Source organism: Chrysemys picta, chromosome 6 (assembly GCF_011386835.1).
Source record: "Chrysemys picta bellii isolate R12L10 chromosome 6, ASM1138683v2, whole genome shotgun sequence".
NCBI lineage: Eukaryota > Metazoa > Chordata > Testudines > Emydidae > Chrysemys > Chrysemys picta.
The window spans coordinates 104,827,818-104,845,101 of NC_088796.1; the positions used below are offsets into that span (position 1 = coordinate 104,827,818).

The following is a 17,284-nucleotide window of genomic DNA, read 5'->3' on the forward strand; positions in this document are numbered from 1 at the left end:
GGAGTTCCATGCAGAGGTATCTGGCAGTTCTATGCAGTAGACACTGGAGCATCTCTGCTTGATGGTCACGGGACAGGGTTTGTTGGTAGCTACAGAGGTGGTGACATGTCCAGCATTAGCCCAATGGGGGAGATGTTGATAAAATGTATTCATTATATAAGTATTTTAATACATTTTTATCAATACATGCTGGAATGGATTGCCTGACATTACAGTGCAGAATTTTTAAGTTCTACCTTCAGGCAAATCTCATACTTACTAGCAAAAATGAAAGTGTGAAATGCTTTTTAATGTATATTTAACAACAGATAGTCTACTGATTACTGATGTGTATTCTCTCTGGACTTTTCCCTTGCTATCAGAAGGCAATGTTAAGAGACAACATTTTTATACATTTATGTTATCCACATCCATCAAATGTTTATTTTTTAAATATTTGTAACTGTCATTTATAAGAAGACTGTAAAAAAGTTATATTTTAAGTGTAAATCAAATCCAGGTTAGAAGTTTGCAATCAATTGCCAGTAAAGTTCAGTAACACTCAAAAGCAGTGTTTCCTTTCCTCCCCCCAGTTTCAGCCTTTTGATGTGCATTGGCAATAAATGCAATTTTATATATTGCTCTTGTGGAAAAATGTAGGTTGTTAATATTTTTATGCTACTTTTTAGTTGTCTTGGTTCAAACTCCTTGAGATGCATTTTACAAGATTGCTCCTAATTGAATTCAGTCTTATGTCTACTTACATTTAAGAGGTAATTCTATCAAATGCATTTATTTCATTCTTTCCTATAGTGTCACCATTTTGTAAGGATTAGGGTACAGTTTTCTGTATTTACAGTGGGCTGCACAGCAAGAATTCACGTCTTAAACTAATGTATGCAAAACCGTTGCATAGTACATAGATCAAATTGTTATAATAGCAGTATTGAAGGCATTTTAGATCACAGAGCCCCAGTAGTCTACATTTTGTTTGCTTTGACATTATTAAACTCAATCTGTTTCTCTAACTGTGACTCTAATTACTACATTTGCATGGCAGAAAAGTTTGCTTTGTGGATGGACTTCTATTAACACTGTTTGCATGTTGTTTTCTGAGCTTAGTGTTTCATGTACAGGCAGCAGAGCACCTTCTATCGAATTCAATAATTATGCAGAATCAATAAGTTTTTTTTCTTTGTGTTTGTCTTTGTTGTTTCTTTGATATGGCCTCTAGGATGCTGCAGGCAAGGTGCTGGACCGCTGGGCCATCATGTCCAGGGAAGAAGAGATTATTACCCTTCAGCAGTTTCTGAGATTTGGAGAAACCAAATCCATCGTGGAGCTGATGGCAATTCAAGAAAAGGAAGGGCAGGCAGTGGCTGTGCCATCTTCAAAGACAGATTCAGATATAAGGACTTTTATTGAAAGCAATAATCGCACTAGGAGCCCAAGTCTCCTTGCTCACCTGGAGAACAGCAACCCTTCCAGCATTCATCACTTTGAAAACATCCCTAACAGCCTTGCGTTTCTGCTTCCATTCCAGTACATAAATCCCGTCTCTGCTCCATTGCTGGGGCTGCCTCCAAATGGCCTCCTGCTGGAACAGCCGGCTCTGAGGCTGCGTGAGCCAAGCCTTTCTACCCAAAATGAATATAATGAAAGCAGTGAATCTGAAGTTTCCCCCACTCCTTTCAAGAATGAGCAGACATCCAGCAGGAATGCTTTGACCAGCATCACAAATGTAGAACCCAAAACTGAGCCAGCCTGTGTGTCTCCCGTTCAAACATCTACACCCATCAGTGATTTGTCCAAAACTGAGCACACAAAAAGCTCATTCAGGATTCACAGAATCAGAAGAATGGGATCAGCATCAAGAAAAGGGAGAGTGTTCTGCAATGCATGTGGTAAAACTTTCTATGACAAAGGTACTCTCAAAATCCACTACAATGCAGTTCATCTTAAAATCAAACACCGGTGCACGATTGAAGGCTGCAACATGGTCTTCAGCTCTCTTAGAAGTCGCAATCGTCACAGTGCTAACCCTAACCCCCGCCTTCACATGCCTATGCTAAGGAACAACCGAGACAAAGATCTAATCCGTGCTACATCAGGAGCTGCCACCCCTGTCATAGCAAGTACAAAATCCAGTCTTACCTTAACAAGCCCTGGTCGGCCTCCAATGGGTTTTACTACTCCCCCGCTAGACCCTGTACTACAGAACCCTCTTTCTAGCCAGCTGGTGTTTCCAGCTTTAAAGACTGTCCAACCTGTTCCTCCTTTTTACAGAAGTTTACTTACTCCTGGAGAGATGGTGAGCCCTCCAACCTCATTACCCACCAGTCCCATCATACCAACAGGTGGTTCAGTGGAACAGCATCCTCCTCTTCCTTCAGAGTCATCGTTACCTGCGATGGTGATGCCTACCCATGAGCCTAATGCTGACCTTGCCCCTAAGAAGAAACCAAGGAAGTCAAGCATGCCAGTTAAAATAGAAAAGGAAGTTATTGATACTGCTGATGAGTTTGACGATGAAGATGATGAGGCTAATGACAACAGCATGATGGCTAATGATATTGGTCATGACAATCACTGCCATTCGCAGGAGGAAATGAGCCCAGGATTGTCTGTGAAAGACTTTTCTAAAAATGGTAGAATCAGATGCATTTCCAGGACAGAGATAAGAAGGGCGGACAGCATGACCTCAGAAGACCAAGAGCATGAGAGAGACTATGAAAACGAGTCAGAAACCTCAGAGCCAAAATTGTGCGAGGAATCCATGGAAGGTGATGAACGCATCCATGAATCTAATGAACAGTCTATGATGAACAGTGAGATGCCAGATGAAAATCACAATGAATCTTCTCACCGGGATGTAATTAAGGTGAAGGAAGAGTTTACAGACCCTACCTATGATATGTTTTACATGAGCCAATATGGACTGTATAATGGGGGCAGTGCCAGTATGGCTGCCCTTCACGAAAGTTTCACTTCAACATTCAATTACAACAGTCCTCAAAAGTTCTCCCCAGAAGGGGACCTGTGTTCCAGCCCAGATCCCAAGATCTGCTATGTCTGCAAGAAGAGTTTCAAAAGCTCCTATAGTGTGAAGCTTCACTACAGGAATGTTCATTTAAAAGAGATGCATGTCTGCACAGTGGCTGGCTGTAACGCTGCCTTCCCGTCACGGAGAAGCAGAGACAGGTCAGTAAATATTAATTGATTTTCTACATTATTAAGTGTGTCAAATTACATAAGAAAATCCAGTTTTAGGTAGATGAAGAAATAGAGAGGAGACACACAGTAATGACTAGTGACAGTCATGCCCCCTTGGCATTGAGGGGGTGTTATCACTTTAGGTTTTCATTGTTTGACATTCAGAATAGTATATACTATGTCATTGTCTTATGTGATCGGCTAGATAATGTCATTCTTTCTGTGTGTGTGTGTGTGTGTGTGTGTGTGTGTGTGTGTGTGTGTGTGTGTGTGTTGTATATACACTTTTGTATATAAGCTGCAGCTTTTATACATTCAGCTTTTTCTCCCTACAGCTTTCCAATCAAGGAAAGCTTCTATTAAATATATAATAATTATATACAACAGAAATATCTTCACACATACACATCGATACATAGAAACAGAAATGGATGGAGGGAAAGAACCATAGCAATAGGATACAAGAATAATCCCCATCTCTGTAGGCTTAAGTACAAATGAATAGGAATCATTAATGGATATTCATTCTGCCTTATAAACAATTATAAGAAACAAAATTAAATGTTAACATTAGCGAAATGGTTCTCTCTTTCCATGGGGAAACCTGTATTTTTTTCCCCTAATATAACCATTCCGTCCAGCTTTATTTTCTTCTCTGACTGTGAGTAACTCCCATTCACTCTGATGCGGTAATGTACATGCAGAAAGGGGAGACTAGACCCCTACTTATTTTTAAGGGTATGTTCTGCTGGGCCTTCAGATGACGTCACACTGTAGTTATGCTGCATCAGTACTGAAACAGTTGGGCTTAAACAGAAGCAGCTGGTCCTAAACCTCTTTGGCCTTTTTTAAAATATTTTTTTTAATTCCTAAAGAAAATTGTAATATAAATGGAATTGGTCAAGGTGGTCTGTGGTAGGATAACACAGTTATTCCATACGTGGGAAAACAAGCTCTTATTCATGATGATGAATATATTGTTACACAATGAAATATCCCTTATAGGTTCACAGCATTGGGTTCGTGTTGTGATGGTGAGAGTGATTCATTACTTGAGCTTGTTTGTTTGTTTGTTTAATATTTTTCATTAGGGAGTAAAAATTCAGCAGAGAGAGAGAGAGAGAGAGGAAGGAAATTGAACTCAGCTAAACATTTCACACACATTTCCTGTATCTTGTTCCGTGGAAATTGCTGGGGTTTGCAACTGGATACAGGGTATAATATAAAATAAAAGCAATTTAGTGTGAAGAAGGTTAGGAAGCCAAATCTCACTTTTTCTGGAGAGTCTAGCTTCAGCATGTCAGTTCTGAGATCCACTAAATAGAAAATGTGAACACAAATTAGAAAAAACAGTAAATAGAGTAGACTAAACTAGAAAATTTGTTTCACCAGTGAGATGAGATCAATTAAAATCAAACACCTAAAACTAAATTAAGGCCACTGTCTTGCCAGTCGATCCACCCTTGTGGAGACCTGTTTGCCTCAGTGGAGCTGGACATAAGGGTCCAGCAGGATCAGGGCCTCAGTAAGTGAAATCCTGTGCTGACTTATACCACACATTGTGTCCTTAAAGTTGATGGGATTGCAGAGGATTTGTTAGTGCAGAATGTGGCTCAGTCTATGTGTTTTCTCAAGTGAGTTATAAAATGTCAGTCATGTGCTAAGTAAACCCGTTTTGTATTCAGTGTGCAAAAAGAGAAGTGGCTAGTTTAGGATTTGGAATGTTATTTGGAATGTTAAATTTCATCAGGAAACAGTTAACTTGATAGATTATGCTAATAATAAAGAAGTTAGTTCAGTGAACATATATTAGGAGAAAAAGACCATCATGATGACATGTGTAAAGTATTTATGAGAACTGAACATTTAAAGACAGGGCACAGTTTGAAAGTATTTCATGAACTATATAGGATACTTTGATTTAGCTTATTGAAAGCAAGCCATAAAAGTGAAATATATGATTCATAAACTTAAAATGCAGACTGCTTTCTTAAAGATAAAATTATTATTTACATATGAGTTTGGGTTGTACTAGGCATGGGAACATCTTTCCAATTTCACCTCACAAATAGTGTTCAAAATATGTTTCAGTTATGTGAGAGTCTTCCTGATAACTTGGGACAACAGAAATCCACAGGTTCTGAGGATTTCAGGTAGTGATAGTGTACTTGAAAAGGTTTAAAGGCTACGTACAATTTGGATGGCCTTCAAGTCTGATGCTTTTTGAGACTCACCAAAACTTTTGGGTCTGCAGAATTTGTCTGGAAAAATCTTACAGAAACCAGGAACTCTCACAAGATTTCTGATAATTCTTGCAAACATTTGGTCAGGAAATATCATAAGAAACCATCTTTATTGTTCACTGTATTTCAGCAATGCCATGTCTGGTCTTGTCCAGGACTAGGAAGTCTAGAAGTGCACAGAAAAGAAAGTGTGTGCAAAAGGAGGGGGTATGAGAATAAATCAGACATTCTTTTTATTTAATCTTCAAAAAAAATTGTTTTATTCAGGATTGAGTTGAAGGGAGAGTCTTATTTTCTCCAAGCCACGTAGCCTACCCAAGGATTTTTTGCTGATTTTTAAATAATCTTTTTTATTTAAAGGGAAAAAAGCCTAGATCATTAAGTTTCTAGCCTTTTGGGTTTCAGACAGAGCCTCAAAGGTGTAAACTAATCTATGGTGTCTTATTGGCTTTGCTGCCAAATAACGAAAGCAATAACATTGAGAAGTGAGAACTTCTTCCAGTCACCTTAATGGACTATTAATTTTAAAACCTAATTATAACCATTTCACTTTGAATTGCTGTACCAGAAACAAGAAATATCCAACTAATGTGCATAGCAACTGAGCCTGGACATACTTGTCATGTTCTGATGTGACAGTTATTTGGGCAGGTGTATGTAGCAATAAGTCTTCACATTTTGATTATTGAATTACTGAATATTTTTGACTATCCAGATGAATCCAAAAGTTCTTTGCTGTCCTTACAAATTAAAAAGGCATTTCTAATGCCACCTTCTAAAAACTTTGGGACCCTTCCCATCACGATGTGGCTTGCAGGATTTAGTGAGGTTTCCTTATTTAAATTTTTTCTATAAATTTTTTTAAAAATAAAACAAGCCGTGAAGATGGTTGAGTTTAATAAGGTGATAAATCGTTTTGTTTGATCTTTTTTTTTTCTTACAATGGCATCTGGTACAATGTATAACCGTGTACAACCCAACTCTGGTTAATCTAAACTTGGTTATGTTCCCCAGGCTTAGTATGTGCCCAGAAAACTCCCCTGATGCTCCGGTTAGTGACCCAGAGTATGGCCCTTTTAAAACTGACCTTCAAGGGATGGAGGTCCAGAGTGCAACCTTAGTTACCTAAGGCAGTTGGTCAGCTTCCCTACCATTCAAATACCCTTTTATCTGAAAGTTTTGGATATCTCCTGAGATGTATTTACATGCAGGGATGTACTATATTAAAATTACTGGGTCTGACACAGTATGGCTATCCATATTTTCTAAAATCAGATGAAGGCGAACAGAAGACTGAGAGGGATAGACTGACATGGAATCTACCCCACACATGCATCCCCTAATTTTTCAAGATATTGCAGACAAAAGAAGGGACAAAAACCCTATAGTTATTATTAGAAGTCTCCACAGGGTTCTGTTATCCCTTCTAAAATTCATAAGAAGTTGCTTTTTATGATTTAAGCCCCACAGTGTCTGGATTCTTTTTTTAGCTAATTTTCTATTCATCACCTTTCACACCCCTTACTAGAAGTGTTTATGAAATCTACAAGCTTCCCTATCTATATCTTTAACTTTGATCTCTTTCCCAAAGGGAACAGTGCATTCATTCTTTCTATCTTTCTTTTGTTCATTCTTTCTTTTCAGTCCCATTGTTCTCAGAATCATTTACTGTTTCTGCTCTCACCAGCTCAGGCATTTTTGACACTTCAGTTCTTCTACTTGTGGAGCCTTATAAGGTATGCCTTCTTGCAGGAAAGCAACAAAGAGTGAAAGATAAGAGAAATCATGCCCAAAGTGGTGGTGTCAGACAGGAGCAAGAGTAGAGGTCTGCCTGGGGACAGGAAAACATCTCTTTCCAGGAAAGTGGTCAAGAAGATGGAGAAATGGGAGGAGGATATGCTGGACAGCTGCCTGAAAAATAGGCTTGAATGTGGGCCCGGGTACAGTTTGTGCATCTGGGTGGAAGAAAGGGAGAAGTTTTAGTTGAGACTGTTGTTTCTGTAAAGGGAATCATCCTGGAGTGAATAGCCAGCAGAGGAGGAGGAGGGCTGGCCTGTGACGAAGGAAAGGTTTGTGATGGGTAAGGTGACCAAATGTCCTGATTTTATAAGGATAGTCCCGATATTTGGGGCTTTTTCTTATATAGGCATCTATTATTCCCCCACCCCATCCCAATTTTTCACACTTGCTATCTGGTCACCCTAGTGATGGGGTCTTCACAGAGTAAGTCCCTCCTGGCCCTGCTTTTCCACCCCCAGCCTCTCTCTTGGTCTTGCTTAAACTGGGTACTGCCCCTGCCTCACAAAGTAAGCTGGAATGGGTGGGCTGCTCCTCAGAGCCAGTACTCTGGAGCCAGCAACTCAATAAGCTCTTTTGTGCCATAGACCAGGCCAAGGTGAGGGCAGGCAGATAGAACGAGGGTATTTTCCAGCTCAGTGAAGACAGGGACATTCCAAAGTTTCTTGGGTGGAGCAGGGGGAGTCATTTGTTAGTAATCAGCTGGAGAGGAAGTGAGAAGGTAGGCAGATGGGGTGGGAGAGAGTGAAGAGAAAAGATATTGTAGTTGAGTTAACTCAGCTCCCATCCCTCACCTAGGAGCGTAGAGCTAAAGAAGGCTTGGGTTCAGATTCAATACCTGTGAAATCGGAGGTGCCATTTCTGACCAGGTCTTAATGGTAAACTAATGTCAGTATTTCAGTGAAAAGAAACACCTGTTCTACTACTTATCAGCTCTGTTGCATTTTAATAAGTTAAAATCTATTTTATATTGGTACTATCAATTTAAAAATCTCCATTACTTAGGACTAGGTTGGAATGCTGTGTTAATAAGGACATGTTGCCCCATTTTCCATGCCCTAATTATATGGAAAATAAATGTATTTCCTGCATACCTGTTTAGAGTTACAAAGATGAAACTTTCCCTTTTTGCCTTTCTTTGACTAAAGTAAGAATATTAATTGTTCAGGTTTGTCTTTAAATTTTCTCAGAAAGTGAGCATGTGTGTGTGTTCTGCAAGGTGGGAAAGGTGATTCAGCCCATGAATAAATTTTAAAACAAAATAATATTTGCTTAGGGTTACTTATAAATAAATATGAGGCAACTATTGGTGCCAAGTGTGATCCTGCCATTTGATTGCTAGTTAAATCAGTCCAGATTTAAACATGTAAACTCCTTGATTTGTATGGAGTAAGACATCTGTATTTGGTTTATTAAAACCTGCTGACATCTCCAGAACTAAATTTGTGTGCATATAGGCCTCTGGGTAGCTGTATTGAAAAAGCAGAGACATCTACTTTTTGCTCATCTGCTTACCTGACTTCCAGCCCTGTACAGGTGTGCTTGAATAAATTAACATCAGATACCTCTGATGAGCCACTGCATACATTATCAACAGAGGTGAAGATGTGAAAAACATGCTACCTGCCTCCTGTTATCACCTCCTCAACACAAAAGCATCCATTTTTTCATCATCCCGCTATGTTTGGAAACTTAGACAGAAAACTTTTTAGAAACTGCTTTTCAAGAAATGCACGCGATTTGAGGAGCAGATAGCTCCAAGAAGGTACTCAACACTAGTTTATGGTGACTATTAATATATTTCCCCTAATGTCATTAGCTGTCAGATATAGCTTGTTTCCCTTCACTAATAACAAGAAGAGAACATTTTAAGACATCTATTTGATTAACTGTATGTCACCAGACAATCAAAACAGGTTTTTGCTATATTATCTTTCAAATCTGAACATGTTTAAACTTTTGCTGTTGGTACAGGAATTTTGTAGTTTTAAAAAGAATATGTGGATATACTGTACAATTCTATGAACCAGTAGGTTTCCTTAGGAAGTCACTAAAATGTGCTTGTCAACAAGTCTTTCTTTCACAAGAGAGCCTGGGTTGTAAAGAAATGATTTCTGTGACCTTTATGTTGAGTAGTAACTTTTTCTGTGGGTAGTTCCACTGATGTCAGTGGGACTATATGCAGAGTATGATATAATCAGTCCGAGTAAGGAAGACAGAATGAAGGACAGAGTGAATTAACTTTTATATGAGTGATCTACCAGCTACTGTGTAGCAGCTCATTTTTATTGTAGAGGATGAAGTGAAAGAAGGGGGGGATAAAAGCATGCAAGCCCAGTCTTACTCACATGAGAAGCCCTAATGTAACACCAGGCTGCTTACTTGAGTAAGGGTTGCAGGATCAGGTGTGTTGTGGAGGAAGTTCTTTCTCTTTTTCACCCTGTCATGAATTGTATCGACATCTATTGTCATCATTTTATTGGTGTTGTAGTAGTTTGAAAATGAAGGTAAAGCTTACATCTTCTAAACTTGCCCCACATAACACAGGATTTTATATTGTTGTGTCAACCGGCAAAAGTAAATCCAGGACTTTTCAGTGACCTGCAAAGTCTATCTAAATATTCACTGACCCACAAGCATTAAGAAAGGTGGTAAACATAATTAAGTCAGTAAAAGCACTGACTGGAACATGGCATGTATGGAGGAATATTTTCCCCTGATGCAGGGCCGGATTTAGGGACAGGCGATCCAGGTGACTGCCTGAGGTGCCAGGCTTGGGGGGGCGCTGGACTTGGGGTGCTGTTTTTGTTGTTAGCCATAAAAGGGAAATGTATTGTCTTCTATGACAGGGAGAAATCATGTATGCATTCATGCATCGAAGTCATGATATGGGCTACAAATGCAATAAAAGATAAGGTATTCAAATGTTTAACAAATGGAGGGGGCGTCGAAGACATTCCTCACCTGGGGCACCATTTGGTCTAGAGCTGGCCCTGTCCTGCTCTGCTCTACATGTTTAACTCTCATAATTGTCTAAGAAAATTACATGTATGACTCTGTCAAGGGAAGAATATGCAGCGTAAATGCAAGTTGCCAAAAAAAAAAATATCTTAATCCTTAATCCTGACCTACATCTTTTTCAATCCTGAGCTTCTCTTCAATAAAGATTGCCTACTGTGCCAAATTATGTGGAGTATTTGTGACATGGGTCCCCAATGTCCATTGGAAACTAGTCTGGAGACCACCAAATGTATGTTCACATACAGTAGCAACAATTAAAAGTCAACCTTTACACAATAGTGACCACACCAGGATCTATGGATGCCAGGTAATGTTGTGGTATCACAGATACCATTGTGTGGCAACGGTAACGGTGTGTATGTTGACATTTTAATCATGATCTCTGTGTATTAGTTGCCGTAAGTTCTGAATCCAGTATGTCCTCTAATGAAATCCTAGAGCTTTAACTTGTGCCTCCTAATTCCCGGCATCATCTTTTACATGAGCACTTTGCCTTGTGCTAAGAAAGTTTTTTTTTTTTAATTAAGAGCTCATTTCATATTTAAGCTTGCCCTAAAAAGCATTCCTTAAAGATACTGCCTAAGAAATAATTTAACATTTTTGCCATAAGGCACCTACAAGCTTCATATAAATGGACATGGAAGAGAAATGAAAGAGTTTTGTGTTTGCCAAAAATGTACGCTATGAATAAAAAAGGACTTTGGTGTATATGTATATAAAACATTTGGGATGGAGGGGGAGAGAGATAAGAGGTGGAACTGGGTTGAGGAAATGATTATTTTTTTAATGTCATTTTGTTTTCATCCAGCAACAAACAAAATCCTAAATTCCATCCCCATGCCAAACTGTATGACCTAAAACACAAATTGTAAATTCCTGGTAAAAAGCTGGTACTTTTAAAGCATTAGTGATCTTGACTAAGTATTTTACAAACTTTATTACTTACTTTAGTAATAAAGAAAAATTTTTGCCCACTTTCAATTCAGTACATTTCTCTCTCTCTCGCATTTTCTTTGCTATGCCAAAATAAAAAACAATTAAACGTTGTCTGTTTACGGTTGAAAATACAAATAGAAGACAGTTAATTTTGCTGCCCATAAATCTTAACTATTGCCTTTGTATCTGGCACATAACATGTAAAAACAAAAAACTATATGTCTATAGTTGTATTGATAGATATACAGTGTATATACGTTGTATTAAAAATACAATGAAGAGGGAGAGAAATCAGGTCTACCGTGACAAGGTAAGATGGGCCCTTGATCTCAGAAGCAGATGCATCTCAGTAGCTGATGCAGGTGCTGCCATAGAGGACAGTAGATCCTCAATAGTAAGTCTCTCAGGTCTGATAGCCAGATATGGGAGCAGCACTAATTCTGCAGCCTTTTTAGTCCTTCTGTCACAGAGGGGGCACTGCTGGGTCAGTCAGCTCACTAGTAATTGTGTTTTACAGACTTCTAAAGCAATTGGCTCAGTCAGTCCCAATTCAATAAAAGTGGAAAGCGAGAGCGAGAGCACTTTTGTTCTATTTTTTACTTGAAATTATTTCATTCAGCAGTCTGTCTTTTTTATTACCAGGACTTGACATTAGCACTCCAAGCTATATTAGCATCCATTTCAGCAGTTCAGTAATGGTATTAAAAAAACACTTAACTTCAACGGTGAATGGTTGTATGACAGTACCATAAAAATCCACATTAAAAAAAAACTTATGTATTTGTCCCTGCAAATTATTTTTCACTTGTTTAACCACTTCAAAACTACGCTCTCTTGACTGGCATTTGCAAGGGCTCTTGCCGCAAGGAAAGCTTGCAGTGGAGCTGGGAGGCCACTCCACCAACAAAGGCATAAAGGGAAAAATCAAGGCATTTAAAAAAAAGGCAATCAGAACAAACAAACAAAAAATCCTACCAGCTAGGTAGATAACCTTCCATTTGTCAACAGTGGTAGGACTGGCACACTCAAAACATCTAAGGTAAAAAAAAACCTCTTTGGCACCTGGAACATTTCTGGGATTTCATTTTGAACCCACCACTCTCCAAACTTGGGACAGGAGCCTAACTACCTTGGCACTGCAGCATGCTCATAAACGACTGCATTAGGTTCTAAATTTTGATTAAACATTCTGTAATTAATCAATGGCAGACATGAAGCAGTTGGCAAGGTCCAGAGCTGCAAAATGTTTAAGACATAAAACATTACAAAGTAATTAGAATGTGCTCCTTCAAGAGAAGGATTGCCTTCAATAAAGAGGTAAATGATAGCATCATGTTTATTGTGGACGTAGGCAGCCAGTGCAATATGATAAACTGCAGGAGATACACATATCAGTAATCATCCACATTATTAGTGTCATTAATCATAATTCTAAAAATATGACAGCAGCAGCCAACTTTTTGACCAATTTTGCCTCTGCCTGTTGGCCGTTATAACTTCACTAATAGACTGCAGAGCTCCTATGCGTGGCAGTTTGCATTGGGAATGGAAGGTTAATTATATTTGAGCTGCTGATTCCTTCTCTCCTCGGAGAAGACTGAGCACTTTGACAATCCCAAGAGCTCACTGCTGTTAAACCAGTAAAAGTACTTTATTGAAATTTTCTTTGTTGGTCAGGAATGAGTAGATGTTTCAAATGAGATATAAGCGCCAGGCTGGGATGGCTGCTAATGTGTCTTGCTCCAAAATAATCCTTGGACAGCAAACTGAACTCATACTTCCCTTAGATCTCTTTGCATGGTCTCCCGTGGCTTGGTAAAAAGTTGAGAATTTAATAACCACTGACAATGGTATGTATGGAACAGTCTCAGAGGATTGGCATTGCTGAGGAGTTGGGGTTTGAGTGGAGAGAGTTGGTATGATTGTTTAGGATAATCAGCTATCAGTTGACCTGAAAGTTGTACTTTATTCAGTAATGTAAAATTACTAATAGGAAAGCCCTGTTGAAATCCCACATAGTATTTTGTTATATATCTCTTCTGGTTCTATATAAATAAATCCAGCATTTTTAGATAACCAAAGCAGGGTGAATAGCGCATGAGGATTGGCTCTGCACTGAAGATAATAGAATAAAAGAACAACAGAATAAAATCACTGAAAGGCTTGTGAACCTTCCAAGTAAATCTGATCTAATGTGTTGCTTTGCACCAACATCTTGACAAATGTATATATTTTGGTTTCAGGAAAGACTGAGTTTCACTATGAGATTTTGCATTCACTCAAACCTGAAATTCAAAGTGGAATTCATGGGGGAGATGTCAAGCAGAAGAGACTGTTTGCACAAATTCCTTCAAACCCATTGAATTTTGCCTGCTGTGGTAAAGAAAAAATGACTAATTATGAACCTTGGATCATATAATATTTCCAAAGATATGATTTTAAAAATAAACGTCAATTCCTGTATCATTTGAACAACAAATTCCTACAGGAAATCTGTATTCTTTAAGGGTGAAATTCTGCGCAGAGGGCCAGCACAAAACCCTAAGCACCACGTAAAACATGGTAAGTGGGTATGTGGTGTATAGGACCTTGTGGGGCATGCTCTGCATTGGGATGAATTTCACCTTAAGGCTGAGGTAGATTTTAGTAGCAGTCCCTATAGGACAAATGGCCTGATTCTAACTAGTGCTGAGCACCCACAACTCATGTTGAAAGCTTATGCTCCAAATGAGGTTAAATTCTGTCTGTGTAACATTTTTATAATTAGTTAGCTCATTTTGGAAACGTTTTGTGAGATAAATCTTTTTATTGTAAACTTTCTTCACTTCCAGATATTAGACAAGAGTGCTGGCTATTTTGTAATTAGACTCTGCTTCCAGGCAGCTGGCAAATAAAGTGTGAGGTTGAAGTGTTACAATGAACTTATATCATTTCTGAGTAACTCTGGCAAATACTCCAGTGGTTATGCTTTTCATTTGTAATATCTTTTGATCTTTAATGGGCAACAATAGTAATATATTAAGAGTGCGACATGACCTTGATGCTTCTGAGCACACACAGCTGTTGTGAAAGTGTAATTCTGTTCCTTCCGTAAGGATCGTCTCACTAACACCTCAACAGGTATGTACTGAGTTATTGGGCCTTTCAAGAATCCCAAACCTGTCAGATTTTACTAAAACATGGTATGGGGAGAAAACATTGGAGTCAGATATCAATTCCATATTTAACCTGAGCATCCACTCACATAGTCAGCCATCCTGCCTTCCAAAATACCATCTGAACATTAACATTTTTTATGCATTCCACAGTGATGACAAATTGTTTTTTGACTCTAGCTCTGGATTAAGTATGCAAAAGGCATGTTTGCCTCTGCCAACAAACCAATAATTCTCACTAACATCTTCAGAGTTACAACATTTATAAAGTTGCAAAGTGGAGTAAACAAACCATCTGTTTGGCTTTACCATATATGTCATGCTCTCTTATTAGCATATTACGATTCATTTAGTAAACAAATTTGGTGATTTCGTTCATGTCAAAGTTATGGGGAGCTTGAAGATGATTAACATTCCTGGGACAGGCACATTAATACATTGCTTCCTCTGCAAAGTTAAATGGCTTCTCAGGAGAATCACCCCTTGTTGACAAGATGAGACTGTCAATTTTGTTTGCCTGCCACATTAGGGGCCGTAAGGGGATGGCAAGCTCTGAGAAAGAGGAGCAGTGTAGGCAGCATAATTCACTGCGAATTGAGAAAAGAAGTCTAATTCTGATAAATGGTCGACCCCAATACATCCTACCTGTTATTACAACAGACGTGCCGTATCTGTGCAGTAAATTAGTTAAACCCCTAAAGAGTTTGGTGGGAGCTTATCTTCAAGTGAATAATTTGAGTGTAGCGGGAGCTGTCTTCGTGACCAGTGTGAATGATTTGTTTCATATTGAAAGGGATTGAAATGACTGGGTTCCACATCTTTAATTTGCGAGAACTTGCTTGTCCTTCATTTCCTGCATTTAATAAGCACTTCTTTACTTTTTTTTTTTAATAGGTGCTGAACTGTATTTTACCTTTTGGATTTTCATCCTATGAAAGGTTAATATTTTCAGATTCTATGCAATTTAAAGCCTCAAGAATCAATGTTATTGCCCGGGCTGCTCATATTAAAATTGCCATTATTTCAAAACAAATCAAACCCAAACCCAAGGCACATTAAGCACGATCAGATAAGAAGAAAACAGAATCTGCTTAAAACTGAAAACATTTGTGTGAAATCCTGGCCCCATTGAAGTTAATTGGGAGTTTTACCTTTGACTTCAATGGAGCCACGATGTTAGTGTCTTTCAGACCTATGCTATGTTGGCTTGGATGGATGGAGGGATTTTTTTTTTATACGTAGGACAGCCAGATGGTATTGAAGAGCAACTTAGACAGTAGGAAAATTAGAACTGCAAATGGAAAAATCATTTCTTAACCAGATTCCAATACTAAGTAAGTTCTAGGAACTATTTTCTCATTCGTTTTTAAAGTAAATAGGGGGAAATGGTTACTACTTCCTTCTTAAAGAAACATCAGAGTTAAGGCAAAGAACTTCTCTCATAACTATGTACACTGTTATGTTTAGCCAAGTTTTTACTTCTCGTGCTTTGATTTTAGCTGTAAGAAACTCAGCATTTTCAGTGTTCAGAGATTTTGAGAAAGAAAAAATTGGCTTAGCATATGTTCGCATATTCTGGGCTTTGTTTTGCATTTCAGGCTCAAATAAACATGGCAACTGAAATTGAAATTCAGGCAAAGCTACAACTTGGTGCCTTGTTTGGGATCAAAATCACGTGAAATTGCCAATTTTTAAACAAAACCATAAAGCTTCATTTATAACCTCTGGGGCAAAGAGAGGATCCACATGGAATTTGGCCCATATTTGTTCACACCAACAAAGAGAGAGAGGAATTATTTATGGTGGGCTAAGGGACTATAACTCGGACAAATGGGGTGGTACAAAGGTAAAATTTAAGCTGAATAACGGAAAAAAATTCTAGTGAGCTGTAGGCAGCTATGGGAAAAAGTTTCCCCAGAGCAGTGGTTTTTAAACTTTTTGAGCTGAGTCCCCCATTTGAGATAAAAACTTTGGTTGTGTCTCCCTGCCCAACCCAGACAAAAAGAGCTTAGTCGGGGGTGGACTTGGTGCTCCCTCCCCAAGCCCCACTGCATGGGTCTGAAGCCCAAGCCACCTGGCGTCGCCGCTTGCCCCCCCCTAACATTCCGAAGGAGGTGCGCCCCAGAGTTTGAAAACCTCTGCCCTAAAGGAATAGTGGAAATCTCAGTGCTTGGCTGACAAGGCATAGGAACATGTCCTCAGGGGAGATGGGTTGAATAGCACTGGCAAGCAAAAAACAAAAACAAAAACAAAAGGTCTGGATGACCAGGTAGTTCATTTCTATCTCTAGCTTCTAGGAAGTGTTTGCAAATCGTAGCAAACATCTGACAAATCTGTGCTGAGTTTTGGTGGAGTAATGAAACCCCATGTCGGCTGAATGTTGTATGGTTTCAGGTTTCATAATAAAATATTAGCCGCTTTCTAGTTATAAGTGATTGATTAGTACTATTGCCTGGAAGCAAGAGGGATTTTTTTATGTTGTGTTTTAATGTAATAACTCTACAAATATTTTTTTATCACGTTACTTAATGTCGGGATCACTTACAGTAATTTAAAGCAAAGCTGTGCAAAGAGTCAAGGCCCAGTGCTGCAAGCTACTGAGCAACATCTGATTCCATTGAAGAAGTTAAGTGGTGGCTTTGCACAATACCTGGTTTTTGGATAAAAAGAGCATTCACTTTCCAAGCTGCACAATCCAATCTCCCCAACCTTCAAATGTCCATTAAGGGTGAACGTTGTCCCAGTGCAGATGGGCACCCCTAGATTGGACCTAAGTGGTGCATAGGCTTTGTATCAAGCCTCTACACAAAGGTGAATTTCCTCCTATATTATTAATTCCCTCTTGCTTAAAAAAATTTTTTTCATACTAAATATAAATAAACTAAAATAAAGCAGTCATTACATTTTTCTTGCCAACAAATAGATAGTAAATTAACAGAA

General features: G+C 38.7%; 1 protein-coding gene across 16 annotated transcripts in view; it reads left to right on the forward strand.

Annotated features, from left to right (window-relative positions):
• The window catches only part of BNC2 (basonuclin zinc finger protein 2), a 445,041-nt gene that overhangs the window by 410,282 nt on the left and 17,475 nt on the right, over window positions 1-17,284 (forward strand). For 14 of the 16 annotated variants that reach the window (XM_065549486.1, XM_065549490.1, XM_065549487.1 and 11 more), the window contains one exon: window positions 1,214-3,180. In XM_065549486.1, the coding sequence (XP_065405558.1) occupies window positions 1,214-3,180 (1,967 nt within the window). Of the gene's footprint in view, window positions 1-1,213; window positions 3,181-15,238; window positions 15,283-17,284 lie in introns of all 16 variants that reach the window. The other 2 variants (XR_010588655.1, XM_065549492.1) reach the window with 1 other exon arrangement.